General features: G+C 39.6%; 1 protein-coding gene across 1 annotated transcript in view; it reads right to left on the bottom strand.

The window, feature by feature from the left end:
- The window catches only part of LOC122816398 (multidrug resistance-associated protein 1-like), a 786,965-nt gene that overhangs the window by 104,677 nt on the left and 659,361 nt on the right, over positions 1 to 22,927 (bottom strand). The window contains exon 24 of the mRNA XM_044089156.1: positions 18,665 to 18,864. Coding sequence (XP_043945091.1) covers positions 18,665 to 18,864 — 200 coding nt within the window. The remainder of the gene's footprint in view (positions 1 to 18,664; positions 18,865 to 22,927) is intronic.

The following is a 22,927-nucleotide window of genomic DNA, read 5'->3' as shown; positions in this document are numbered from 1 at the left end:
TGCTTTCTGAAACTTGCAAAATGCCCTCTGACCTAGTAATTGCTAGCACAGCAATATTCATGTTTATGCCTTTTGGAAATGTACTTGAGAAGCAGGTGCTTATCTGCTAGGTCAGGAGAGAATGAATGAACAATGCTATATCCTGTAAATGTAATGATTTTAAACAATCAGCTCTGTTCGAAGTATGAGAACATGTGCAGCTGCAGAAGCTTAGAGATAGTATAGACAAAGGGTTGTTAGAGAAATGAACGGCTTGCTTTGTGCTTGAATTAGCCATAGTACCTTGAATGGAAACATTGCATGTATCTAACCGGTGGTAGCCAAGGCCACGTTGTTTTCCTTAGGAAGTTTCTCACAAAAATTGATAAATCAGCAGAATTTTATGAAAGCAATTATTAGTAGATGATGATGACAAAACTTGTGATTCACTACGTCAGCTTGGTAGGCAATGTCTTATTAGAAAGTGTATAAAAATATAAGCATTTCCTGTTTCTAGTTAGACAAACTCTGTATTAGCATGTTTTTGTCTCCTTGCTGCAAGATTAAAGTGCCTTAACCTGAACCTACCGTGTTTTGATCATTTTTAAAGTATATTTTTCTTTTGACAGTTTGGTCCTTCGGACCGGAACGTACCTCTCACTCTAGGCCCAGGTCATAATTGGGCCTGGTGGCATGTACCCATACAGAGAAGTGGCCACATCGGCTCTTCTGTTTTGAAAGACCTCCAACTGAATTGTCGTTTGAAAGAGGCCAGCCACTGTTTCTGATCTGGGATTGGAGGACGAGTCAACGTTCCGGTGGATCAACTCACGGAGGGTCAGGTAAGGAGGAATTTACCTTTTTCTGTTTTAGATCAGGGACTTGTTACAGTACTGTTTTGTCAGGGAGATTTGCATGTGCAGATCAGGGACAAAAAGATTGCTGTCTTGTCATAGATCAGAGAAACAGAATAGGTAGACAGTTATTCTAGATAAACTGTGAAAAGGTGTAAAGTCATGGTACCACGTGATAAGAAGGGTTACGTAACAATTTTACCTTAACTAAGGCAACAAGGGAAATCAGTGCATGAAAAGTTCCCGAGACCCGCCCCTAACCGAAGACGCAAAATATATGCAATTACAGCCTGCCGATAATGTTAAGTATTATACAAAATGGGTTGATAAATACAAATTTGATGGTAATTTAGATAAATCTTCACTTATTACACTTGCTAGACAACTTAAAACAGATGCGAAAGGTCAGCTAAAAAAGCAACGGCAATTAGGAGTCCCTCAGGCACACAGGTGGCTTGAGGAAGCAAATCTCAGGGAACAAAAGATTAAAAATTCAAAAGCAATGTTCTTAGATAAAGAAGATAATGACTTGGTAATAGTGACAGCCCCTCCTCCGCCCCCTCCGCATCCTTTACCGGAATATGAAGCGAGTGGACAAGCTGAGCCACCTCCACTATACCCAGCTGTTCCTGCAAAATCAAAACCGTTTGTCAGGGATCCTATCAAGACCAGGTCTCGAACACGCAACCTGAGAGGGGATATTGAATTATATGAAATAAATAGAAATTCACAAGCTATGAGTGAGGAAGAGATATGTCCACTCATAGAAGTACCAAATCCACAGGCAGGACAGGCAGGACAGGATCCGACTCTTCTAGTATATAGACTGTGGACACCGGAAGACATCCGGAAAGCCACAGAGGGAATTCCCCATCCAAAAGTTGATTTTAGAAAATTCTTAGAAGACTTACAGGGCATGAGGTTAAGTTACCATTTGAATGGAGAAGAAGTAGAAAAAGTAGTTAGACAAATTGTAGGTCCAGATTGGCACATGATCAGTGGCAACTGGAATCCCTGTGACGCAGAGCTTAGACCACTCCCACATAGTAATGCAGAACTGGACAACAGAGTGAAAGGTTTGACAGACCGAATCTCTGAGAAATGGAAGCCTAGGGCTGATTGGACTTGCATTAATCAATGCATACAACAAGAAGGTGAAACTGTTGATAGATATTATGCCAGATTATTAGAATGTTTTAATAACCATTGTGGAATGCAGGCACCTGAAGATCAAACATCCGAAGTACAAGCAAACACAGGAGGGTTATGGCTGACAAAGTTTGCAGATGACTGCAAACTGGGCGCCATAGTAGAAAACACATCTGACACAGATATCCTTCAGAAGGGTCTCACAGAAACGAATAACTGGTGCCAGAGCCACGGCCTAAAGTTAAATGCCAAAAAATGCATAGTCATACCCTTCGGGAAAAACAAGGTTACCCCTAGCTACCAAATAGGTGGCAATCCACTGAGCACAGAAGAAGTTATCAGGGACCTGGGGACCCAGGTTGATAGTAGTCTGTCATTCAACACCCATGTAGCTAAAGTAGTTAGGAAGACCTTCTACATTGCCCACCTTATCATGAAGGGATTCTCATCTAGATCAAGGGAGGTCATAGTCTCCCTATACTCATCACTCATCAGACCAATGATTGAGTACAATGCCCCATTCGGAATGTATCTGACCCGACACTTGCAGCTGCTGGAGAGGCCACAAAAGTTCCTCACCAAAAGGATAAAGGGTCTCAAACATCTGTCCTATGCTGCCCGACTGAAAGAACTCCAGCTCTATTCAGTCGCCACCGCTTGCTCAGAGGTGACCTTTGCCTAACATACAAGGCCATGTCAAACCCAGATTTGATGAATATGCTTCACCTCAAAAATCTAGATCCGTCAGAGCCACAAGGGCGGGAGACTTAAACCTCGACACGGCTATTAATAGGACGTGCTGGAGGGATAGATTCATCACCCAAAGACTCCCTATGCTGTGGAATAAAATCCCGGTATATGTGAGGCAGAGCACTCGCTGGCCTTGTTCAAGAGAAATCTTGACCAATGGATGGGAGATCGCAGATATACCCCAGGGATTACCTCAGTGTCACTGCTCGACAGAGGCACAGCAAAATAATGGGTATAGTTCCCCATACTAAAGGGGTGGCGTAAGCCACAAAACTATGGGCTAGGCTTGTAAATGCCCTCGGGCAGATAGCCTAGTATGAACCTATGAACCTATAAACACATGATTCCCCATATGAGCAACAGCTAAAGAATGCATTCTTAAAAGGCAGTATTGCACCCATTAGCAGCTTTATTACAAAGCACATGGTAGATCATCGTACAAGTAGACTACAGTCATTACTTGAATATACAAGACATGCCGAAAGGCATTTTTATAGCAAAAAGAAGAAGAAAACTCAAGTATTTGCAGTAGAAGATGGGTCAGAAGTCTTTGTAGTACAAACTGGAAAGAAGGGTAAGAAAAATACCCAGGGAAACAAACAATCTGATAAATGATCAGAAGACTTTGAAGAGAGAAAGAAAAGGGGTGAATGTTTTAAATGCGGGAAAAAGGGACATTTGGCAAGGGATTGCAGGCTAAATAAGAAGGTAACCAGGGAAGATAAGGAGGGTGAGGAATGACTATATGATAGTCAAGAATCACTGGATAAGAATGGACAGGAAAAGACAAATGCAAATGTGGTAGCAAGGGTAGAGGATGTGACGGAAGGGGTAGAGGATGTACATGAAGTCATAGATGATGAAGAAAATGAAATTTTGGACTTAGCATTATTGAGCTTAGAGCTCTACTTAGCAGACACAAAACCGGAAGTTATGCTTCTGGTAGAGGGGAGGGAAGTCAAATTTCTGTGTGACTCAGGGGCTTCACGGACCCTGATACATCCTTCCAAACTACCAGAAAATTCAGAATCACTAGACTACATTTTAATGAAAGCAGCTAATGGACAGCTGTTTCGGGAGCCTCTCTCCCACAACATAGCAATAACTGATCCTGTTTCAGGAATGACCCAGAAAAGCAAAATTGTTGTTTTTGCAAAATGCCCAGTGAATCTCTTGGGCAGAGACTTAATGTAGATATTTGGCATAGCCGTAGTTCCAACTATGCAGGGTATGGAAGCACAGTGACAAATGGATACTTTTGTAGTGCGACCGGAGTGCAAAACATTTTATTGGTACAGCCAGGACTTAGTTACGACTGGTCCAGGGGCAGTAACCGAAGAACTGATGAATGTAGCCATCAGTAAATCCCCCTCCCTTGACACTGATAAACAGCATTTGTTGCATTGCACTCTATATTACTGTAACAGACCAGGACCTGATAACGAATATGAGCAAGAACTGTTTAGAAACCATGCTAATAGGTTAGTATTACGAAATTTGTACTGGGACACAGAAGGAAACAGTGTAGTAAGCTCTTCATTGCCCCAGGAATTCTTAGCACTTTACAAATCTAATCGATTACCACATGTAAGCTTGACTAAAGATAGAAATTTAAAGTGGGCAGACCTAGGGAAAAAAGTCACAAGGTGGGAAAAACAGACAGAGGTAGAACTCTCTGAACAAGGAGTACAGAAGCAGAAATTGAATTGGATAACACAGACACACCCAGCTGTGCACTCGCAGGCAAGTGAGGATAGCTGAGTAGTACTCTTACTAGAGGAAGAGGAAAAAGCCTTACGAGACATACCAGAGACTCTCTGGTCAACAGGGAAATCAGATGTAGGACTTATTCGTACAGCAGGACCAGTTACTATTATGCCAAAATCAGCATTTAGACCTCAAAAAAGACAGTATCCCTTAAGAAAGGATGCAGAAATAGGAATCAAACCTATAACAGCAGCCTTACTTAAGGAAGGAGTCTTAATAGAATCTCCTGATTCATCATGTAATGCACCCTTATTTCCTGCTAGGAAAGCAAATGGGGAATGGCGTATGGTCCAAGATTTACAAGCTGTGAATGATGCAGTTATACCCAGGGCACCAACGGTGCCAGATCCACACACTTTACTGAATGATTTGAAACATCAACAGAAGTATTTTTCTGTGGTAGATATTAGCAATGCATTTTTCTCAATACCGATACAACCAGACAGCCAACATTGGTTTGCATTTACATTTCAGGGGAAACGGTATACATATACAAGACTATCACAGGGATATTGTGAAAGTCCAACGATATTCGCACAAGAAATGGCAAGTAACCTGGCAGGATTTATCCCACCGAAAGTTAGTCAGATTTTACTTTATGTAGACGACATTCTGCTGGCAGCCCCCACCCAGCAAGAATGCAGAGAGGATACCATAGCATTGTTACAATTTTTAGCTACTCAAGGACACAAGGTAAACAAGAACAAACTGCAACTTTGGAAAAAACAGGTTAAATACCTGGGATATGTAATATCCAAAGAAGGCAGAATATTAGATGAAGACAGAAAAACAGCAATATTACAAGCACCTAGACCAACTACCAAGAAGGAAATGATGTCCTTCCTGGGAACTACTAACTTTTGTCGGAGTTGGATACCAAACTATGCTTTGGAGTCTGCTCTGCTGACTAATTTGATATTCAAAAAGCCGATGGCAGCACAGGATTTATTACAGTGGACACCAGAAGCAGAATCAGCTTTCTGCAAACTGAAACAGCTGATAGCTTCTTCCTTATTTTTAGGATTACCAAACTATCATAAGCGATTTTTCCAAACTGTAGATTGTAAGCAAGGTTACATGACATCAGTATTAACACAACAGCATGGGGACAAACAGCGCCCCATAGCTTACTATTCATCACAGTTAGACCCAGTGGCACGATCCTTGCCCCACTGTGTACAAGCAGTAGTCACAGCTGCAATGGCAGTGCAGGCTTCAGCCTCAGTAGTATTGTTCCACCCTCTCACATTGAGAGTGCCTCATGCAGTCGCGATTATTTTACTGCAAGAAAAAGTAGCATATCTTTCTCCTGCTAGACATCTTTCCTGTATGACTATACTGTTGAGCCAACCTCATATGACAATTGAACGATGCACAACTTTGAATCTGTCAACCTTGCTCACAACCCCTGCAGATGGCAATCCACACTGCTGCCTGCAAGAGATTGAGCAAAAGACACTTCCTATAAAAGACCTTACAGATGTTCCCTTGGATGATGCCGAGGTGACATACTATGTGGACGGCTCGTGCAGAAGGGGTCCTACAGGACAGAATCTAGTGGGGTATGCAGTAGTTTCTGATACCGAGATTTTAGAAGCGAAGTCTTTACCACACAACTTATCTGCACAAGCAGCAGAATTGATTGCCTTGACGAGGGCATGTACCTTAGCAAAAGGTAAGAAAGTAAACATTTTTACTGACAGTCAGTATGCTTTTTCTACTGTACATGTTTTTGCGCAGCAGTGGAAAAATAGAGGAATGATAACATCTACTGGTAAACCAATTAACCATGCGCAATTTATTTTAGATCTGTTAGACTCTATTCAGTTACCTCAGAAAGTAGCTATTTGCAAATGCGTAGCTCATACCAAGCAACAGGATAGAATTTCAAAAGGTAATGTGAGGGCTGATACAGCTGCAAAACAAGCAGCTTCAGCTTCAGAAGTTTTTCTTTTGAGTGAGGAGTTACAACCATCTGAGATTTTAGATTTAGAAATGTTAAAAATAATGCAGACACTTACTACAAATGTAGAAAAACAAAAGTGGATAAAACGAGGAGCAATCCTTGAAAAGGGACTGTACATCTCCAAAGAAAAGAAACCAATCTTACCATCTAACTTGTTTAGATATGCAGCTTTGTTGAGCCATGGGCAGAGCCATGTCTCAACAGGGGGGATGGTACAGTTAGTGAATCGAGTGTTTACAACGTATGGATTTACTAATTACACAAAAAATTTTTGTGCAACATGCCATGTTTGTAACAAGCATCATGCACAAGTGGCATTGAAACCTAAGCAAGGGAGTTTCCCTATACCACCGTATCCATTTCATACTATTTGTATGGATTTTATAGAACTGAACAAATGCGAAAATAAGAAGTATTGCCTTGTCATTATAGATATGTTTTCCAAATGGGTGGAAGCTTTTTCAACTAAAAATCCAGATGCAGCTACTGTTGCAAAAGTCCTTGTTAAAGAAATTATTCCTAGATTTGGCATACCGGAAAAGATTTATAGTGACAATGGCACACACTTTGTAAATCAAACTATACAACAACTTAGTCGCTATTTCGGGATATCGTTGAAAAACCATTGTGCATACCACCCCCAATCTGCAGGATTAGTAGAGAGGCATAATGGGGTGTTGAAAAATAAACTTAGAAAATTGATTAGTGAGACACAAAAGAACTGGGTGCACTGTTTACCTCTGGCACTGTTGAGCATGAGAACTGTTCCAAATGCAAAAGGGTTAACTCGTTTTGAAGTTCTGTTTGGGAGGGTATATTATACACCTCAATGGAAGCCTCTCATGTCTGCAGAGCAGGAGGCTGACAGTTCACTTGCAGGGTATATGAGGTGATTTTTGAATAACAAACTTTTGCAGTTAAATTCTGTTTCAGATAAAGAGCAAACGAAACCGTTGGAAGCAGCAGTAGCCCCAGGCACCTGGGTCTGGGTGAAGATAGTGAAGAGAAAAAATTGGAGTTCTCCAAAGTGGGAAGGGCCGTACCAGGTACTACTGTCGACACCCACTGCAGTCAAGATCGCAGAGCGAGCATCCTGGATTCATTTGACACACTGTAAACTGGTTAAGAACTTTGAACTGGACAAAAACCTTGTTACTGTTGTACAACGAGAACAAAATGACCAGGTACAGAGTGAATAGGAACACTGAAAAACCTCAGAAAACTTGCATGATTATTCTGGTAGCCATACTGATAACATTGTTCTTTTTGCTGTGGCCTTTCCTTTTTCCTGCCACAAAAGTTGAACTGATTAAACGTGATGAACCGAACATAGACTGGCACCCAAACTTTAACACTTATCAGGCAATTACACGTGTGTATGCTGAGACTTTTAATGTTTCGAACTGCTGGATCTGTACAGCCATACCAACAGCATATGGGGGGTTAATAATGACTGCTATCCCCCTAGGGGTCAATGAGACCTGGGAAAATCTGGTTTATGACACAGTATCTATTAAAACATATGATAAGGTAGCACTGTATTTGCCTGTGACACAAAAGGGAATTGTATGTTTTTATAAGAATGACACAATTCAAGTGGGTTGGAGCAAGTGTAATGTGACTGTACATTATAAATGTTATACTAAAGCAAACAACATGGGTGGAACTTGTAGTTCAAATTATGACTCATTTCTTAAATCCATGCATAAGACTATTGACCAAGTGCAACGTAATCCTGTACTTTTTAAACAGTTATCTGTAATAGATAGGAAAATGTTTCATGCAGGGCAGCCATTTTGTAACAAAGTAACTACTAAGGTAGAGGATTGTTATGTTGTGTGTGGTAAAAAAGCATATAAATGTTTACCTGAGAATTGGTCAGGCAGTTGTTTTTTTGGGGTACTTGGTCCCGGCCATACGACACACTGCAGTCTTGCCTCAGGGAAATATTCGAAATACCCGAGATGTGGCCAAGAAAGCTGTTAAAAAGCCTGAAAATCCAGTGGGACAGATCGAGGCAGGCTGGAAAGGCCATCATATTGTGGGTACCAAACTGACGCACATGGACTTGAGTGATGCTGTCATATCGTGGGCAGGCATATTATCTGCATATGGCACAGTTAAATTGATTTTGGAGCTGCGAAAACTGTCTAAACTTCTTGAAGTAATGAGTAATGCAACTTTTTCTGCTCTTGAACTGCTAACTGATGAACTGAATGCTATGAGAACTGTAGTGCTCCAGAACCGAATGGCTCTTGACTTCACCCTAGCGGCGAGGGGTGGTAAGTGCGCTTTAATCAAAAAAGAGTGCTATGCGTATATACCAGATCATCAGCACGAAATAAATGACCACCTTGAGGTGATACAGCAAGTGTCGGCCATGACCAAGCCAGGCCCAAACCCTCTGATGGACTTTTTCCAGAATTTGTTTGGGGGGTGGTGTTCCATCCTAATGAACATCTTGATTGCCATTTGTGTGGGATTGCTCCTGATAGGAGCTTGTGTTTGTTGTGGTATCCCCTGCATGAAAAAAATTAATCAAGGAATTTATAGATATATCAGTTTCTGAGACTATGCATCAAAGTACTGAATTTGAAGAACTGTTGGAATGTGAAACACTTTCATAAAGTTTTAAAGCGAATGACTTTCTTAATGGCAAATCCTAAATGGAAGAGGTTAGGAAAAGAAGCAATCTGTTTATTCTTTTTGAAAATAGAATTAAAAAGTATTAACAGGGGGGAAATGTCAGAAAAATATGTATTAATGTGTGTATGCTTAATGCTAATTAGAAACCAAATAAGTTAACACGTTTTTCATTCTATTTTATATGCACTGTTTTATATATATTTGAGTTTCATATGAGACTGAAAAGATGCTTTTTGAAACTGCAGTGTGCTTTCTGAAACTTGCAAGATGCCCTCTGACCTAGTAATTGCTAGCACAGCAATATTTATGTTTATGCCTTTTGGAAATGTACTTGAGAAGCAGGTGCTTATCTGCTAGATCAGGAGAGAATGAATGAACAATGCTATATCCTGTAAATGTAATGATTTTAAACAATCAGCTCTGTTCGAAGTATGAGAACATGTGCAGCTGCAGAAGCTTAGAGATAGTATAGACAAAGGATTGTTAGAGAAATGAACTGCTTGCTTTGTGCTTGAATTAGCCATAGTACCTTGAATGGAAACATTGCATGTATCTAACCAGTGGTAGCCAAGGCCACGTTGTTTTCCTTAGGAAGTTTCTCACAAAAATTGATAAATCAGCAGAATTTTATGAAAGCAATTATTAGTAGATGATGATGACAAAACTTGTGATTCACTACGTCAGCTTGGTAGGCAATGTCTTATTAGAAAGTGTATAAAAATATAAGCATTTCCTGTTTCTAGTTAGACAAACTCTGTATTAGCATGTTTTGTCTCCTTGCTGCAAGATTAAAGTGCCTTAACCTGAACCTACCGTGTTTTGATCATTTTTAAAGTATATTTTTCTTTTGACAATATATATATATATATATATATATATATATATATATATATATATATATATATATATATATAAAATTAAGCAGGAAGAGACACTACAGAAATCAAAAATGACCAATAATAATTTAAATCCTGTACGCAACGGTATTGGATTTGTTGTTCCTTCCCAGAAATTATTCTTAACATTATCAAGTCAGATCAGGACACTGCTATATTCTTAGACTAAAGCAAAGCATTCAAACTCACTGACAATATTCCTCAAACTGTAATTATAAGGAAAGTAATGAAATACCAGGCAGTTATGACTAGACTCTGTTATTGTGAACAGATACAAAAACAGCTGAGATAGTGGGTAAGTTCTGTTATATAACCATAGCACATAATCATGGAACAAAAGAATTAAAAGTAGAAAAAAAAACAGAGTAGGAAAAACCTGAAAACAAAATTGTTGGATGAGACGTAAAGGAGTTGGCAGAAGAATTATGCTCTAGGTATGCTATGGCTATGTAGCTTAAGGGCTTGTGGGGTGCAGGTGGATGCAAAGCCTGAAAGATGGCCAAGATGATGGAAGTTGAGTTAGTTTAGATTAAGAGAATACCTGGGAAGTTCAAAGCCTGTGCCATTTGGTTGGAGACAAACTAGGAACAGAAGAACAATTGGGGTCTAGATCAGTTAAGATAGCTATATCTCTATAAATGAGCTCTGCTATGATATCTTCCATGGCTTTATATAGAAGGTTTGTTTGACTGATGGGACTATTATTACCTGTGTCTATACAGGGGCCATCCTTGTTTAGAGAAATCACAATGGCTATCCTCCAGGCATCAGTGACAAACCCAGTGGATAGGCTGAGGTTGAACCCTTTAATTAGCGTCTTGGGCAGTAGATACTTTCTAGTGGTGAGAATATAGCCTGGTATGTTATCTGGTCCCACAGAAACATTATGTTTAGCCTCTGACAGGAATTCTAAGAGGTAGTAAGGTCATTACATGGGAAACTAAATTTTCAGGGCTAGTGGACACAATAATGTGGGTAGGTAGGGTAAAGTCAGCGATAAATGTTTCAGCTGGGACTAGAATGTTGATGTTATTATGGATAATCTCAATCACTGCTGAACACTATTCCTTAATTTGCTGACATAACTGAAGCAATATTTGTAGTTTCCCTTTGTATCTCTAACAACCTTAAGTCCTTACTCTGCTTTATGTTTTTTACAATGTTCTTAAGTGTCTGCATGGCATGTTCCAATATGGTTTTGCGGTAAGGAGTAGGGGTCTTCTTACAAATTTTCAGTGTTAGAAAGTAAAAGGGAGAAGATGGAATTGGGCAGGAGAACAGAGATGGAATAGAGAAGGGGGGAGGTAAAAGAAGGTGTGACTAAAGGAGAGGATCTCAAAGTGAAGGTGGGAAGGAACAGGATTTAGGCAGAGCAAGCCTGAAAATAGTAAATGTGGCAAATGAAGAAGGAAAAAGCGATACTAATGCCTACATCATAGAAGGGACTAAAGAGGAGCACAGAAGCACCCGGGGCATGCAGTGAATTTAAATATGCAGCGACGTTTCTGGTGTATCATGTGCAAAGTCAAAAGAAGGATGACATTGACGTGTATAACATCTGGCTCAGAAAGCAAGCTGCTGAACATAGATATAGACCAGTGGGTAAATGGGGGGGGGGGGGCAGAAAAGAGAGAAGATCAGTGCCTCTGATGGACTTTGCCACTCTTTGAGACAATCTTGCTGAAATCTCGAATGCAGAAGTATATCATTAAACTAGAAGAAGAGGGCTGCATACTTACTGGAGGAAATTAAAAAGGGCATCAGGAGGATTTGGGTAAACACTGACAGAAGCATGTGGGAATTTAAATAAATAACTGAGAAATGCAGAATGTAAACTTGGTAAGAAATGTAAAGAAAAAAGGAGTATGTGGGCTATGAGTCAGACGTTAAAAAGGAAGACAAGACCACTAAACAAGGCAGAAATGAATGTCAGGAAATGCTGCGGGATCATGTCAAGTAGTAATACGAGTTTAGTTAAAAAATGGGGAAGTGAAAGTCAGTGACACAAAAGTGGGGGGGAATGATACAGTTGGTGTGAAAGAAATCGTGATAAATGATGAAAAAAGCATAGGAAATGGAGATTTAGAATGTGAGTAATTCAGACAACACAGAAATAGGGCAGCAATTATGGTCGGCATTAAGGAGACCATAACTTGTGAGGTACTTGAAAACAGAAGAGTGGAATATGGAATGCAGGACCCTTTATGATCATCAAAAGGTAATTCATATCTTGCATCACTGTCAATAAATTGGATGCAATGATTACCAAAACATTACATCAGTCCCTCTGTATTACACTTTAAAGAAAACCATTTTCTAAGATTAATCTTTTGTACAAAAGGCAATTGTCATCCAAAATCATTGCCATGATTAAAAAATACCCCTAAATCACAGTTCATCCAGCTCAGACAAATGTAAGATACAAAAGAAAAGTATACTAAAGTGTCAGATAAACTGGTACAGAGATTTTCACAAAGAGGCTACCCTTTTGATGAAATTACCAGGCTCTGTGGTGAGTTTCAAAATTTGACAAGGTTACAGGTATTACAATACGAAGATGGAAGCAGGATCGGTGATAATACTTGCTGGTTTTATACTGCTCATGGAACAAATTATTTTAAGATATGATGGACTGTGAACAAATACTGTTATATTTTACTTGGCAATCAATCTATCCTTGATTCAAAGTGCAAATCTTTTTATAGGAGAAATAAGAATTTTAATTATTTTTCTTCTGGCTGTAAGATGGAAGGCATTAGCAGATGATAGGAGACTGTGATGGTTTTATGTCAGGATCGTATGACATAATGTAATACAAACCAACCATTTTACTAAGACTAATGATACAAAAAGTTTTGATTTAGTGCTTTATTTCATGTACTACAACTGGAATTATTTAGTGCAGTGTGTATGTGGAGTATTTTATATTGGTCAAATAAAACAAATGCTTGAGGGAAGGATTTGTGGGCACATGAGCATTGTGAGATATAAGGGTGATACTTACGCCCAAGAAATACATGTGTACAGCCAAATGTAACTCTGCTGTCATGGGAATTAGCAGACTGAAATATGTTACAAGTCATTCAGTTGATGATTTGGAACATCACAGGATTATTAATATCTGGGGCACTATTTAAGCCAGATAAGAAAGCTTTGTATTAGTTCACTTTATTCATATATCGAACATTACTCACTGGTGTGTTATATACTTTCCTTTGATACAAAATGGTTTATATCTTTTTATGTCAAGTATTGCATGTTATGGAAGATTAGCTGATGAGAGTTGTGCAATTGATTATATTATATAATGGGATGATTTGTAGCACTTAATCTTAGCCAAAAGGCCAGGAAGCTGTGCAACAACACTGAAGAGGCTCACATTTGCAAGTAAAATCAATCAGTTTTGTTCTTTCTGGCAGTCCCTTAACAAGGGTTTGCAGGGTGCAAACCCAAGGCCATTCCAGTGTCCCAATACTTGGCTATTTTTCCCCATTTGTCATAGACACTGTTCAAATCTCCCAGTGTGCATACTGCTTTATGCTTTACTTCTACAATGATTACAGATATTTGGATTTCATTTACAACTTTTATTTCAAATTTTATAGCACAAACACTGATAGAAATTTACTAAACCTAAACAAAGCAATAGTCTTACAATGAAAAGAGACTTAGCATTAAAACTTCTCTACCTTTGAAACCCACACTCACAGAAACAGCATTGAAACCCGCATTCAAAGAAAATACATCTGGCCAGTGGCAGGGTAAGTTTACCTTTGGGCTGTTTTCAAATCATAGACTCCTTGCACACATTTCTAGAACCATGCAAAAGTTCTTTGATTCACCTTCCTGACTGTATTGATTATACTATATAATAATTGAATTATATCCCTTGTATAATACAACTCCACTTGTTAGAGTGTGTTTTAAATTTATAGTTCTGAACATTTTTCCTTTAAGCAATGAAACAAATCATATGAACCAATAATGGCAAACTGCCCAGTTCAGAACATTTCAACCATAAAGGGCCACTCAAACTTCTGTCATGCAATCCACCAATATCAATCAATATGCAGAATCTTTGCAGAAGTAAAACTCATCTGAATAATTCCACATTAAAGAGATCTGAAACCAGTGAAGAGGTTGTTGCTAGAAAATAACTTTATATTCAGTGTTTCATCTACAAATTCACTGCCTGCTGCCCTTGAAAAATAAATTGCCTATGTTATATTAAAAAAATGGTAAGCTCTTAATATTGCAATGAATGACTGACAAACCAACACGTTCATAGGCATCTCATACAAAGGAGGGTACACATAGTGAAGAACTCCTATTTCCCCCTTAAAATGCATCAAATACTCAGCAACTGAAAGGGCATGCAATACTAGCACTTCATCTACTTGGTGCGGGAGTAGCATCCACAGCCTTCTGCACCAAAGGCAATTATGGTACTAACACTGCTTTCAAATTCTACAGCACAAACAGTGACTACCATTAGCTAAACAAAACAGTTAGTTGCATGAAACTCATTCCTAATGCCTTACTCTCACATCCTATATTTTTGCTGTCATAACACTATTCAATGTTCTTTAAGCACTCTGTAAAAGTGGGTATTAGTTCCTTCAATAATTTAATTTCCAGTTACTAATAAATCATTTCTTACCCAACTAATTTTTCACCTATTATTCAGTACTGTTTGATATTCCAATTGTATAAAAGAATAATCTTAATTACAGTTAGTCTTATTAACCTCACCATTTTTACCACCTACATCACTTGCTTGCAAGGATACAATTCTCTTCTAGTTGCCCTTTGAATCCTCAATCTGCTGAGAATCCTGAATTACAAATGTGTCATCTGTAGCATCAAGTTTGATATAGGTCAAGTGAGCTATACTAGTAGAGGGTACTTCCTTTCCTTAATGTGTGCTACTTGCACTTTGCTAAACATGATTTATCATCAGCCTAGTCATTAAAATAGAGTTTTCCAAGTTGTGCCAACTGCACAAGTAAAACCATCCTCAGCAAGTCCAAATTTATTGCCAACAGTAGTAAGCAAACCCATCTTCTTACACGAGGAACACAAGTCTCCAAAGTTATAATGTACTGTACCTTAATATACACAAAGCATTTAGTACATTGGACAAGATATGTAATACTTCAGCAAATCAATGATACACATTTAAAGGATGCATTTTCAGTGACAAAACAATTAAAAGTAAAGAATTATAAATCAAAAATATATAAATCAATAGCAGAATTCACAGACTTTTTAACAACTAGGAAATGTAAGTCAAATTGTATGAAGGAATCACAATATAGAATTTAATATAAAATAAAGTGCACTGAACTAACCTTTTATTCTGACCTACAGCACCAGTTTTGCATGTGACACTGCTAAACATCTATAACTACTTGAGCCACTTGTGGTCACGGCTCAAGTTAAACATCACTTTGGCATAAGGTATGGAGTGCCATACCTACAATCTGTACCAAGTTATAACTAGCTAGGCCCTTTATAAGCAGAAACACTCTAGCACTTCAATCTGTCCCTTTCTTCCAACAAATAGTTAAAGAATCAGAGGTAAAAAAATAAAATATATCACATAAAGGATACTCCTACCAAGCAGTTAAACAGAAAACCACAAAACATTGAATGGCTAAAGATACAGTCTGCTCATCATGCAACCATTGTTATCTTTTTTGTTTTAAACTCCATGGACATAGCAAAGTACGACACTCAATTAACACATACTTCTAACTATTAAGAATGACAAAACATCTACATATAAATTTCATATTTCTCTCTTTCTACAAAAAACACACTCAAATACATTAAAGATGTAACACTGACAATGAAGAACAAAGTTTTTTCCCTTTAATTTTATATTGCATCCTCACTAGTTTTGTTTGCACTCAGTTTTATCCTGTTATGGTTTCTATATTTATTTCCTTCCACCAAAGTAAGTAATTAACATCTCACCTTATCATCTCAGTACACATCTTTACCACCTCAGACTTAGCTAATGCATCATATTCCCATTCAGTCTTCAGTGTAGTATATCTTTAAGACTGTGCAAAGGAAATGTCTAAGAATTTCTACATGCTATGAGTTTCTTCCAGAACTGTGCCAAAGAACAGGATCTCTCAAGAACCATACTCAGATTAGCATTCCCCTCTAGAACTGTACTGCAGCAAAAGACTTCACAGGGATAGCTGAGCGCTGATCTTTAGTGTCCCCCATGTGTACAACTACTTTGTGTCATGAATTTCAACAGACTTTCAGCACAGTAAAAATTCAAGAAACCAGTCCAGTGAGAGTGCATCTTCCACTGTATTATCTGCTTCTCTATATGATGCACAAGAGCTAAAAGCCTTTCTCTAGCACATGATCAACTACATCTTTCAGACATACTAAGACTTCCCAATTTTAAAGATCTTATTTTGCTAGTCTCATTGCAAACCCACTTCATTAACCCGTACTACCACACCTCAATGCAATGCTTCTTTTTATACAATGGCTTCACAGATTCACAGGTTCTGTAATCTGTTGCCATACTAACGGGTTTACAGATCTCCTTTTACAGTATTAGTTTTCCTGAAACATTGGATACTCCTTCATATTCACTATAATAGTTCTATATGGCTGCACTTATAACTACATTGCATAGCAAAGGCCATTACAGTACTCATAACTACACTATATTTTAATGGTCACTACAGTATGCATAACTACACTATCCTACACTGTAGTGATTAATATAACACAGAGACACATGTTTTTAAACAGCCAGACAAGTAATAATTACATCATGGCAGGATGGAAAAAAATCATAGCAAATCAATGTTCTAATTACTCAGCACAAATTTAATCACAAAGTAAATTACATTCCTAAATTCATATAATGTTAGTCCTTAAAAAAGTTGCAATAAAGTTATTTTAAACTTAAAAGACTTTAGTCTACATCTCAAGAAATTCACGTTTCTGGTGTGACTGATCAATCTGGAAAGGATATGTGCAACCTTCACAAAGTCGATTGCTTTTTTTATCATTTTAAAAAATAAGTATTTTTCAATGTCATTGCTGTCACCAGGGAGACTAACAACCTATGATCGACAATTCAAAAAGTGGCTCTGAGGAAAGCAACTATAAAGCATGCAACCTTCTAAGCATACAGGACTTTGAACTAGTAGAATCTATACACAAAAGCTACATCAAAAGCTACATCACTGAGGAAATTTACTTTGGCAGTTAATTAATCTGAAATACACTCTATCCTTCTGGTGTTAGCTTTGACCAAGGTAAAAACTTGAGCCTACCCAGCCTTCTTAAGTTAAGACTTTAAGCTAGTGTCCACATTTCAGTGTTCAAACTACTGCCAGCACAAGGAAAAGGGAAGTGGCTTGCTAGGCCAATTAACAATGTTACCTCTCTGTGGCGAGAAGCTATGAAGGAAGGTCTCTAAGTGCCACAGCTGGAAAACTCAAGTTTGCTCCTACCTTTGTGGAATCCTTCTCTGCTCCTGAAATGGCTTGCTTGCTCTGATTCTTACCCTCTTTCTGGACACAACACAGCATCTCTGCTATCTGAAATTCAAATTCGAAGATGAAGACGTAAACAATCGATCGCATGGCATGTATGGAGAAGTTTTTTAATTAGAAGTAAATTAATCTGTCCCTTAATGTAGAAAAGTGGCTTGACAGGAGTGCTGATATTTATGTTGTTTTTTATGCTGGGTTTTTACTCATTTGGCTACAATGTTTTCCCCTTAGTGAGCAGTTATGGCAGTGGAAACAGTCATAACACATGGTACCGTGTTTCATGATAAGGATGCTTATGTGCTTGGTGCCAGTATCAGCACATTCCTAGAGCATGGATTCTATGTTGCAAGGAAGCACAGTAACATTGTATCTCTAGCCACAGATACTGCTCTATGACCTGTCAATCAAAGCAGACGTCCTTCTAATCTGGGAGAAAATGAAGGTTCTGTAGAATTAGTTGCCATGTAGGGAGGTGTGATTGGGGGGCATATATTTAGGAGGAAAAAATCCATGGCAAAGGGTAATAAAATTGTAGGGCTGAAGGAATCTTTTGAAGGAGCATAAAATACGATAATTGCAAACCAGGGATGATAGAACAATTGTAATTTTCACCTATTACTAGGTGCCTTATTTTAAACATATTTCATTTTTAGTGGATAAACACATAACATGCAACAAGCAAGTTAAAATTTTAAAGTCTTTTTGTGAAAGCGAGTAATAGTAATAATGGGTTTAACATAGCAAGAAATAAGTGATACAGACCATAATCATCGAAACCATTTCTCTCTCTCTCTCTCCCTCTCCCTCTCTCTCTCTCTCTCTCTCTCTCTCTCTCTCTCTCTCTCTCTCTCTCTCTCTCTCTCTCTCTCTCTCTCTCTCTCTCTCTCTCTCTCTCTCTCCCTCTCTCTCTCCCTCTCTCTCTCTCTCTCTCTCTCTCTCTCTCTCTCTCTCTCTCTCTCTCCCTCTCTCTCTCTCTCTCTCTCTCTCTCTCCTTCTCTCTCTATCTCTCTCTCTCTCTCATCCTCTCCCCCTCTCTCTCTCTCTCTTGCTCTCCCCCCCTCTCACTCTGCCTCTGTTTGAATGCCTGTAAGCAGATGAGTGTATGTATATACATCTTACCGATTTGCAACTACACCAGGGAAAGAAGCTTTTTGATTTTCATCCACCTTGTTGTCATTCTGCTGAATGAAGCTATCTTGCTCTCCAAATGCCCGGATGACACTTGCTCCATGAATTGTTTCTGTTATATGAGAATAGATGGGAGATCGACTGACTGATTCCAGTCGCCTCAGCTGGCATGAGGTTATCACATAAACATGCTAGAAAAAAAGGAAAATAGAGATGCAAAATGTGATTAGCAGGTTTTAGCATTATATCAAGTAGCATTAATAAGGATATTTTTATGATTTGTACACCATTAATATGTGTGTGTTTTTATAAAATGTACATATATGTATACACATACATACATTCATTCACACATATATATAATATTATAAATATGTAACTAATGGTGATGTTTAACATTCTGACACTTCTTGGTAATGCAAAAGGGGGAAAAGCCATGGCTACAGTGACCTGGGATGAATTAGTGAGGCAGATGTTGGCAAATCCAGCTATGGAGAGGTGGAAGTGAGAAGGAAATGTGTGCTTGACCATTCCAGGGACAGATTTTGGTTCAAATCCCACTGTAGCAGTACGTGAACAACACCTATACATCATACTACAGGTGCACTCCATGTGACGAGCAAAGCATGAAAGCATGAGGTTGCCAAGGTGATCATAGGCAGGCATTGCTGGATGTGCAGTCTGGCATAGCATGCATTGCACCATGCCTGTATGATGGCCTACAGTCTCTGAATCTCACTTCCTATCCCTGGTGCACTAAGATGCTGGATGGTGGGAAGAATGAAAAGATTATTATTGGATAGGGGAATGACTGTCACACAGAGCTCAGAGGCCAAAATGGAACAGACAAAATAACGAGGTGTAGAAATTACAGTTGTGTACACTTACAATAAATGTAGATGTTCGAGTGTATTCACTGTTGCACTCATTACATTTGGGTAATCTGTTGGCAGGTTTCCCTCAGTCAGCCTGATTAACAATGTCTTGGGTCCTGCATCAGTTGCTGTCCCTTCTTCCATGACATCAGGTCATCAGGGGTATAAAACATGCAGCCGATGCCATTACGTCAGTTTTTCTTGCCTCAGATGTCAGGTGCCCCCCAAATGCGGAGCAAATAAAATTAAACACACAAAAATATATACCTCCAACCAAAAGCAAATACACCAAAAAGGCTTTTAAGCATAGTAAAAGAAAGTAGAGGTATAGTCAGAGAAAACAGGGGGCTGGAGGGAGGGTAACCAGGACTGCAACAGTGAATACACTCGAACATCTACATTTATGGTAAATGTACACAACTGTACTATGTTCTTCTTGTTTCACTGTTGCAGTCTTGACAGTTGGGAAGATTCCCAAAGCTTAAATGAGAGTGGATGAGGATCAAGGAGAAGAGAGGATTCCCTGCAGGACTGCAGAGGTAAATCCTGTTCTGGATTTTGAGAAAGCTGGCCAGTGGCAGTGCTTTGTGAAGGTATGCACAGAAGACCAAGTGGTTGCTTCCTGAATGTCTTTTGTGGGGATCCCCTTGAGGAAAGCTGTAGAAGTAGCTGTGGCCCTGGTAGAGTGACATCTAACAAAATCAGGGGGTTTCTTGCCATGGTAGTTGTAGCAGAAAGAAATACAGTGGGAAATCCATTTGGAAATGGTCTGTTTAGAGGCTGGTTTCCCTTCAGATCCACAAGCAAAGGTTATGAACAGATGATCATTTGGTATCCCCATTTGGTATGTACTTCTCCAAACACCTGCACCAACTGGAAAGGCCACAGAAATACCTCACAAAGAGAATCCATGGCCTCCAACACCTGCCTTATGTGGACAGGCTGAAATCACTATCACTCTACTCTGTATCATACAGATTGCTCAGAGGTGATCTGTGTCTCGCCTACAAGGCTATCACAGATCCTGCTGTACTAGAGATGCTCCATATCCATAAGTCTAACTCCTTGCATAGTACCCAATCAAAAGGCTTAAATCTAATATGTGACATTAACAAAACCTGCTGGAGAGACAGGTTTGTCTCCCAAAAGCTACCCTGTCTCTGGAATAGACTCCCCATATATGACAAACAGAGTATGTTGCTGACCCTCTTCAAGTGCAACTTGATGAGTGGATGGGCAACAGCAAATTTGTCCCAGGGGTTCCACCTGTGTCCCTCACTGACAGAGGTAACAGATGCAGATTGAGGTTTCTCTTTTGGGGATAAACTCTTGGCTAGGCTTGTAAGGGCCCCAGAGCCATTAGCCTAGTAATCTCCTATGATCTGATTTTCTTAAGGATTTTGTTCTGTCTGGGTAGAAGTGTAACATTCTGTGCACATCCAAGGAGTGCAGAGTTCTTTCTCCCCTGTTCTGAGGTTTGACAAAAGAAGGTAGGCAGATGGATGGCTTGAGTCAAAGACACATTAGTTACCACCTTAGGCATAAAGGAGGAATTAGTCCTCAGGGAGACCCTGTCTTTATGGAAGATAGTGAAAGTCTCTACTGCCATTAGGGCCTGTAACTCTGAGACCCTTCTAGCCGAAGTAATAACTAAAAGAAGAGCAGTCTTCCAAGTGAGACATTTTAAAGAAGCATTAGCTGCAGGTTCAAAAGGAGGCAAAGTCAATTTTCTAGCACATAGTTGAGGTCCAATGGAGGGGTGGGTTTCCTCCTAGGGGTCTTAATGTGAATGATACCCTAAGGAAATGATTCAGGAGGGGTTATGAGAAGGTTGGAGGAAGAACAGGAATGTGAACAGAGATGGCTGAGAGATGTATTTTTTATACAGGAGTAGGAAAGGCTTTTATCCATTAGATTTGCCAGGTACTCCAGGATAGTCAAAATGTTAGCTAAGCTTGGCTCATGGTGGTGCTTCTTGCACCAAATAAAGAATCTTTTCCATTTGTCTGGGTAAGATTTCCTAGTGCTAGGCCTTCTGGATTCCTTCAGAGTATTTTGCACCTGTTGACTTAAACTGGTGTAGCAGTTTGATGCTGTGGGATAATCGAAGCTGAAAGATTTAGAGTCTGCAGATTGGTGTGCACAATCCTCTCTTTGTATTGAGTGAGGAAATCTACCTGCTCAAGTAACTGCCAAGGTTTTTGATTGGTGAGCTGGAGGAGGAGTGGAAACCAGTGTTTTCTGGGCTAGTTTGGAGCTACTTGAGAATTGGAATGGCAGAGATCTAAACATTCTTTAGAAAGGTTTTTATCCTCTGGACCTGAGAACTTTTGTTTTAGTTGATCATGAATTGTTTACTGGTATTTGATCATGTGGAATTGACAGTTGAGGGCCCTGACAGTAATGGTAGCAGAAGTGTACACTTTCTTTCCAAATCTTTCTTTATCAGTAGGTAAAGGGCTCCTAGAGGTACTGGTCCTGGACCCCTTAGGGCCTGGGATGACCACTTCAGGGTCAGCATTTGGGTTTTTGAACAGATCTTTATGTGAGGCCTGGACCCTGTCGAACCAGTCAGGCTTTATGGGTGCAGGAGGGAAAGACTAAGGATTTAAGGAAGCATCCTGAAAAACATCTTTCACTACTTCCAGGATGGGTGGGATTGCTAGGGGTTTGTCCTCAGGGAGGTCTACAAACTCCAGACTCTCTTTTTGTCCTGTGGGCATTCTTGTGCTTCCCACTGAAAATGTTATCTCATAGCATGAAGACTTTCCCCAAAAGTGAGGTCTTCAGGCAGGGAGGCAGTGAGGAGATTTTCCACTGAATCTGATTCCTCATATGAGGTGTAAGTGGGGCCTTATTCAGAAGCAGAGTCCTCTAAAGCAGACTCCTCTTCTGAATGCAGAGGGTCATGGTGGTAGTCAGGGGTGTGTCTCTTTTTCTTTTCCCTGGGGTAATATCCCCTGAAGTCTTTCTGGATCTTATAATGTTAATGAGGTCTTCAGCCAAATTGATTCAATCTTGTTGCGGTCCCTGAAATTGGGATCCCATAGGCCTAGATGAAGGCCCTGCCACCATGCCTTTCTTTGGTGTGGGTTTGGCCTTAGGCCTGGGAGCATCCAACGTGCTGGCACCTGACTCTTTAGATTGAAGACACACCAGAATGGGCCTAGGCCATGAAAAGTCTCCAGTTAGCAGTTGCTCATCAGAAGCCATGGTCTGCTGAGTAGTCTCAGACCCAACCAATGAGCTGAAGGTATGAGCAGTAGAAGTCAAAGGGACTGAAGGCATGCCCAACTTCAAATGGGTTTTGAGAGAAGCCTGGGTCACTGAATCAAAAGTTGAAGGGGGCTGCAAAAAGCACCTCACCTTCCTCAACAAT

The sequence above is a fragment of the Protopterus annectens genome, chromosome 12.part0 (assembly GCF_019279795.1).
Source record: "Protopterus annectens isolate FY-2018-M chromosome 12.part0, PAN1.0, whole genome shotgun sequence".
In the NCBI taxonomy this organism is placed as follows: domain Eukaryota; kingdom Metazoa; phylum Chordata; order Ceratodontiformes; family Protopteridae; genus Protopterus; species Protopterus annectens.
This window is presented reverse-complemented; position numbering and strand designations above follow the sequence as displayed.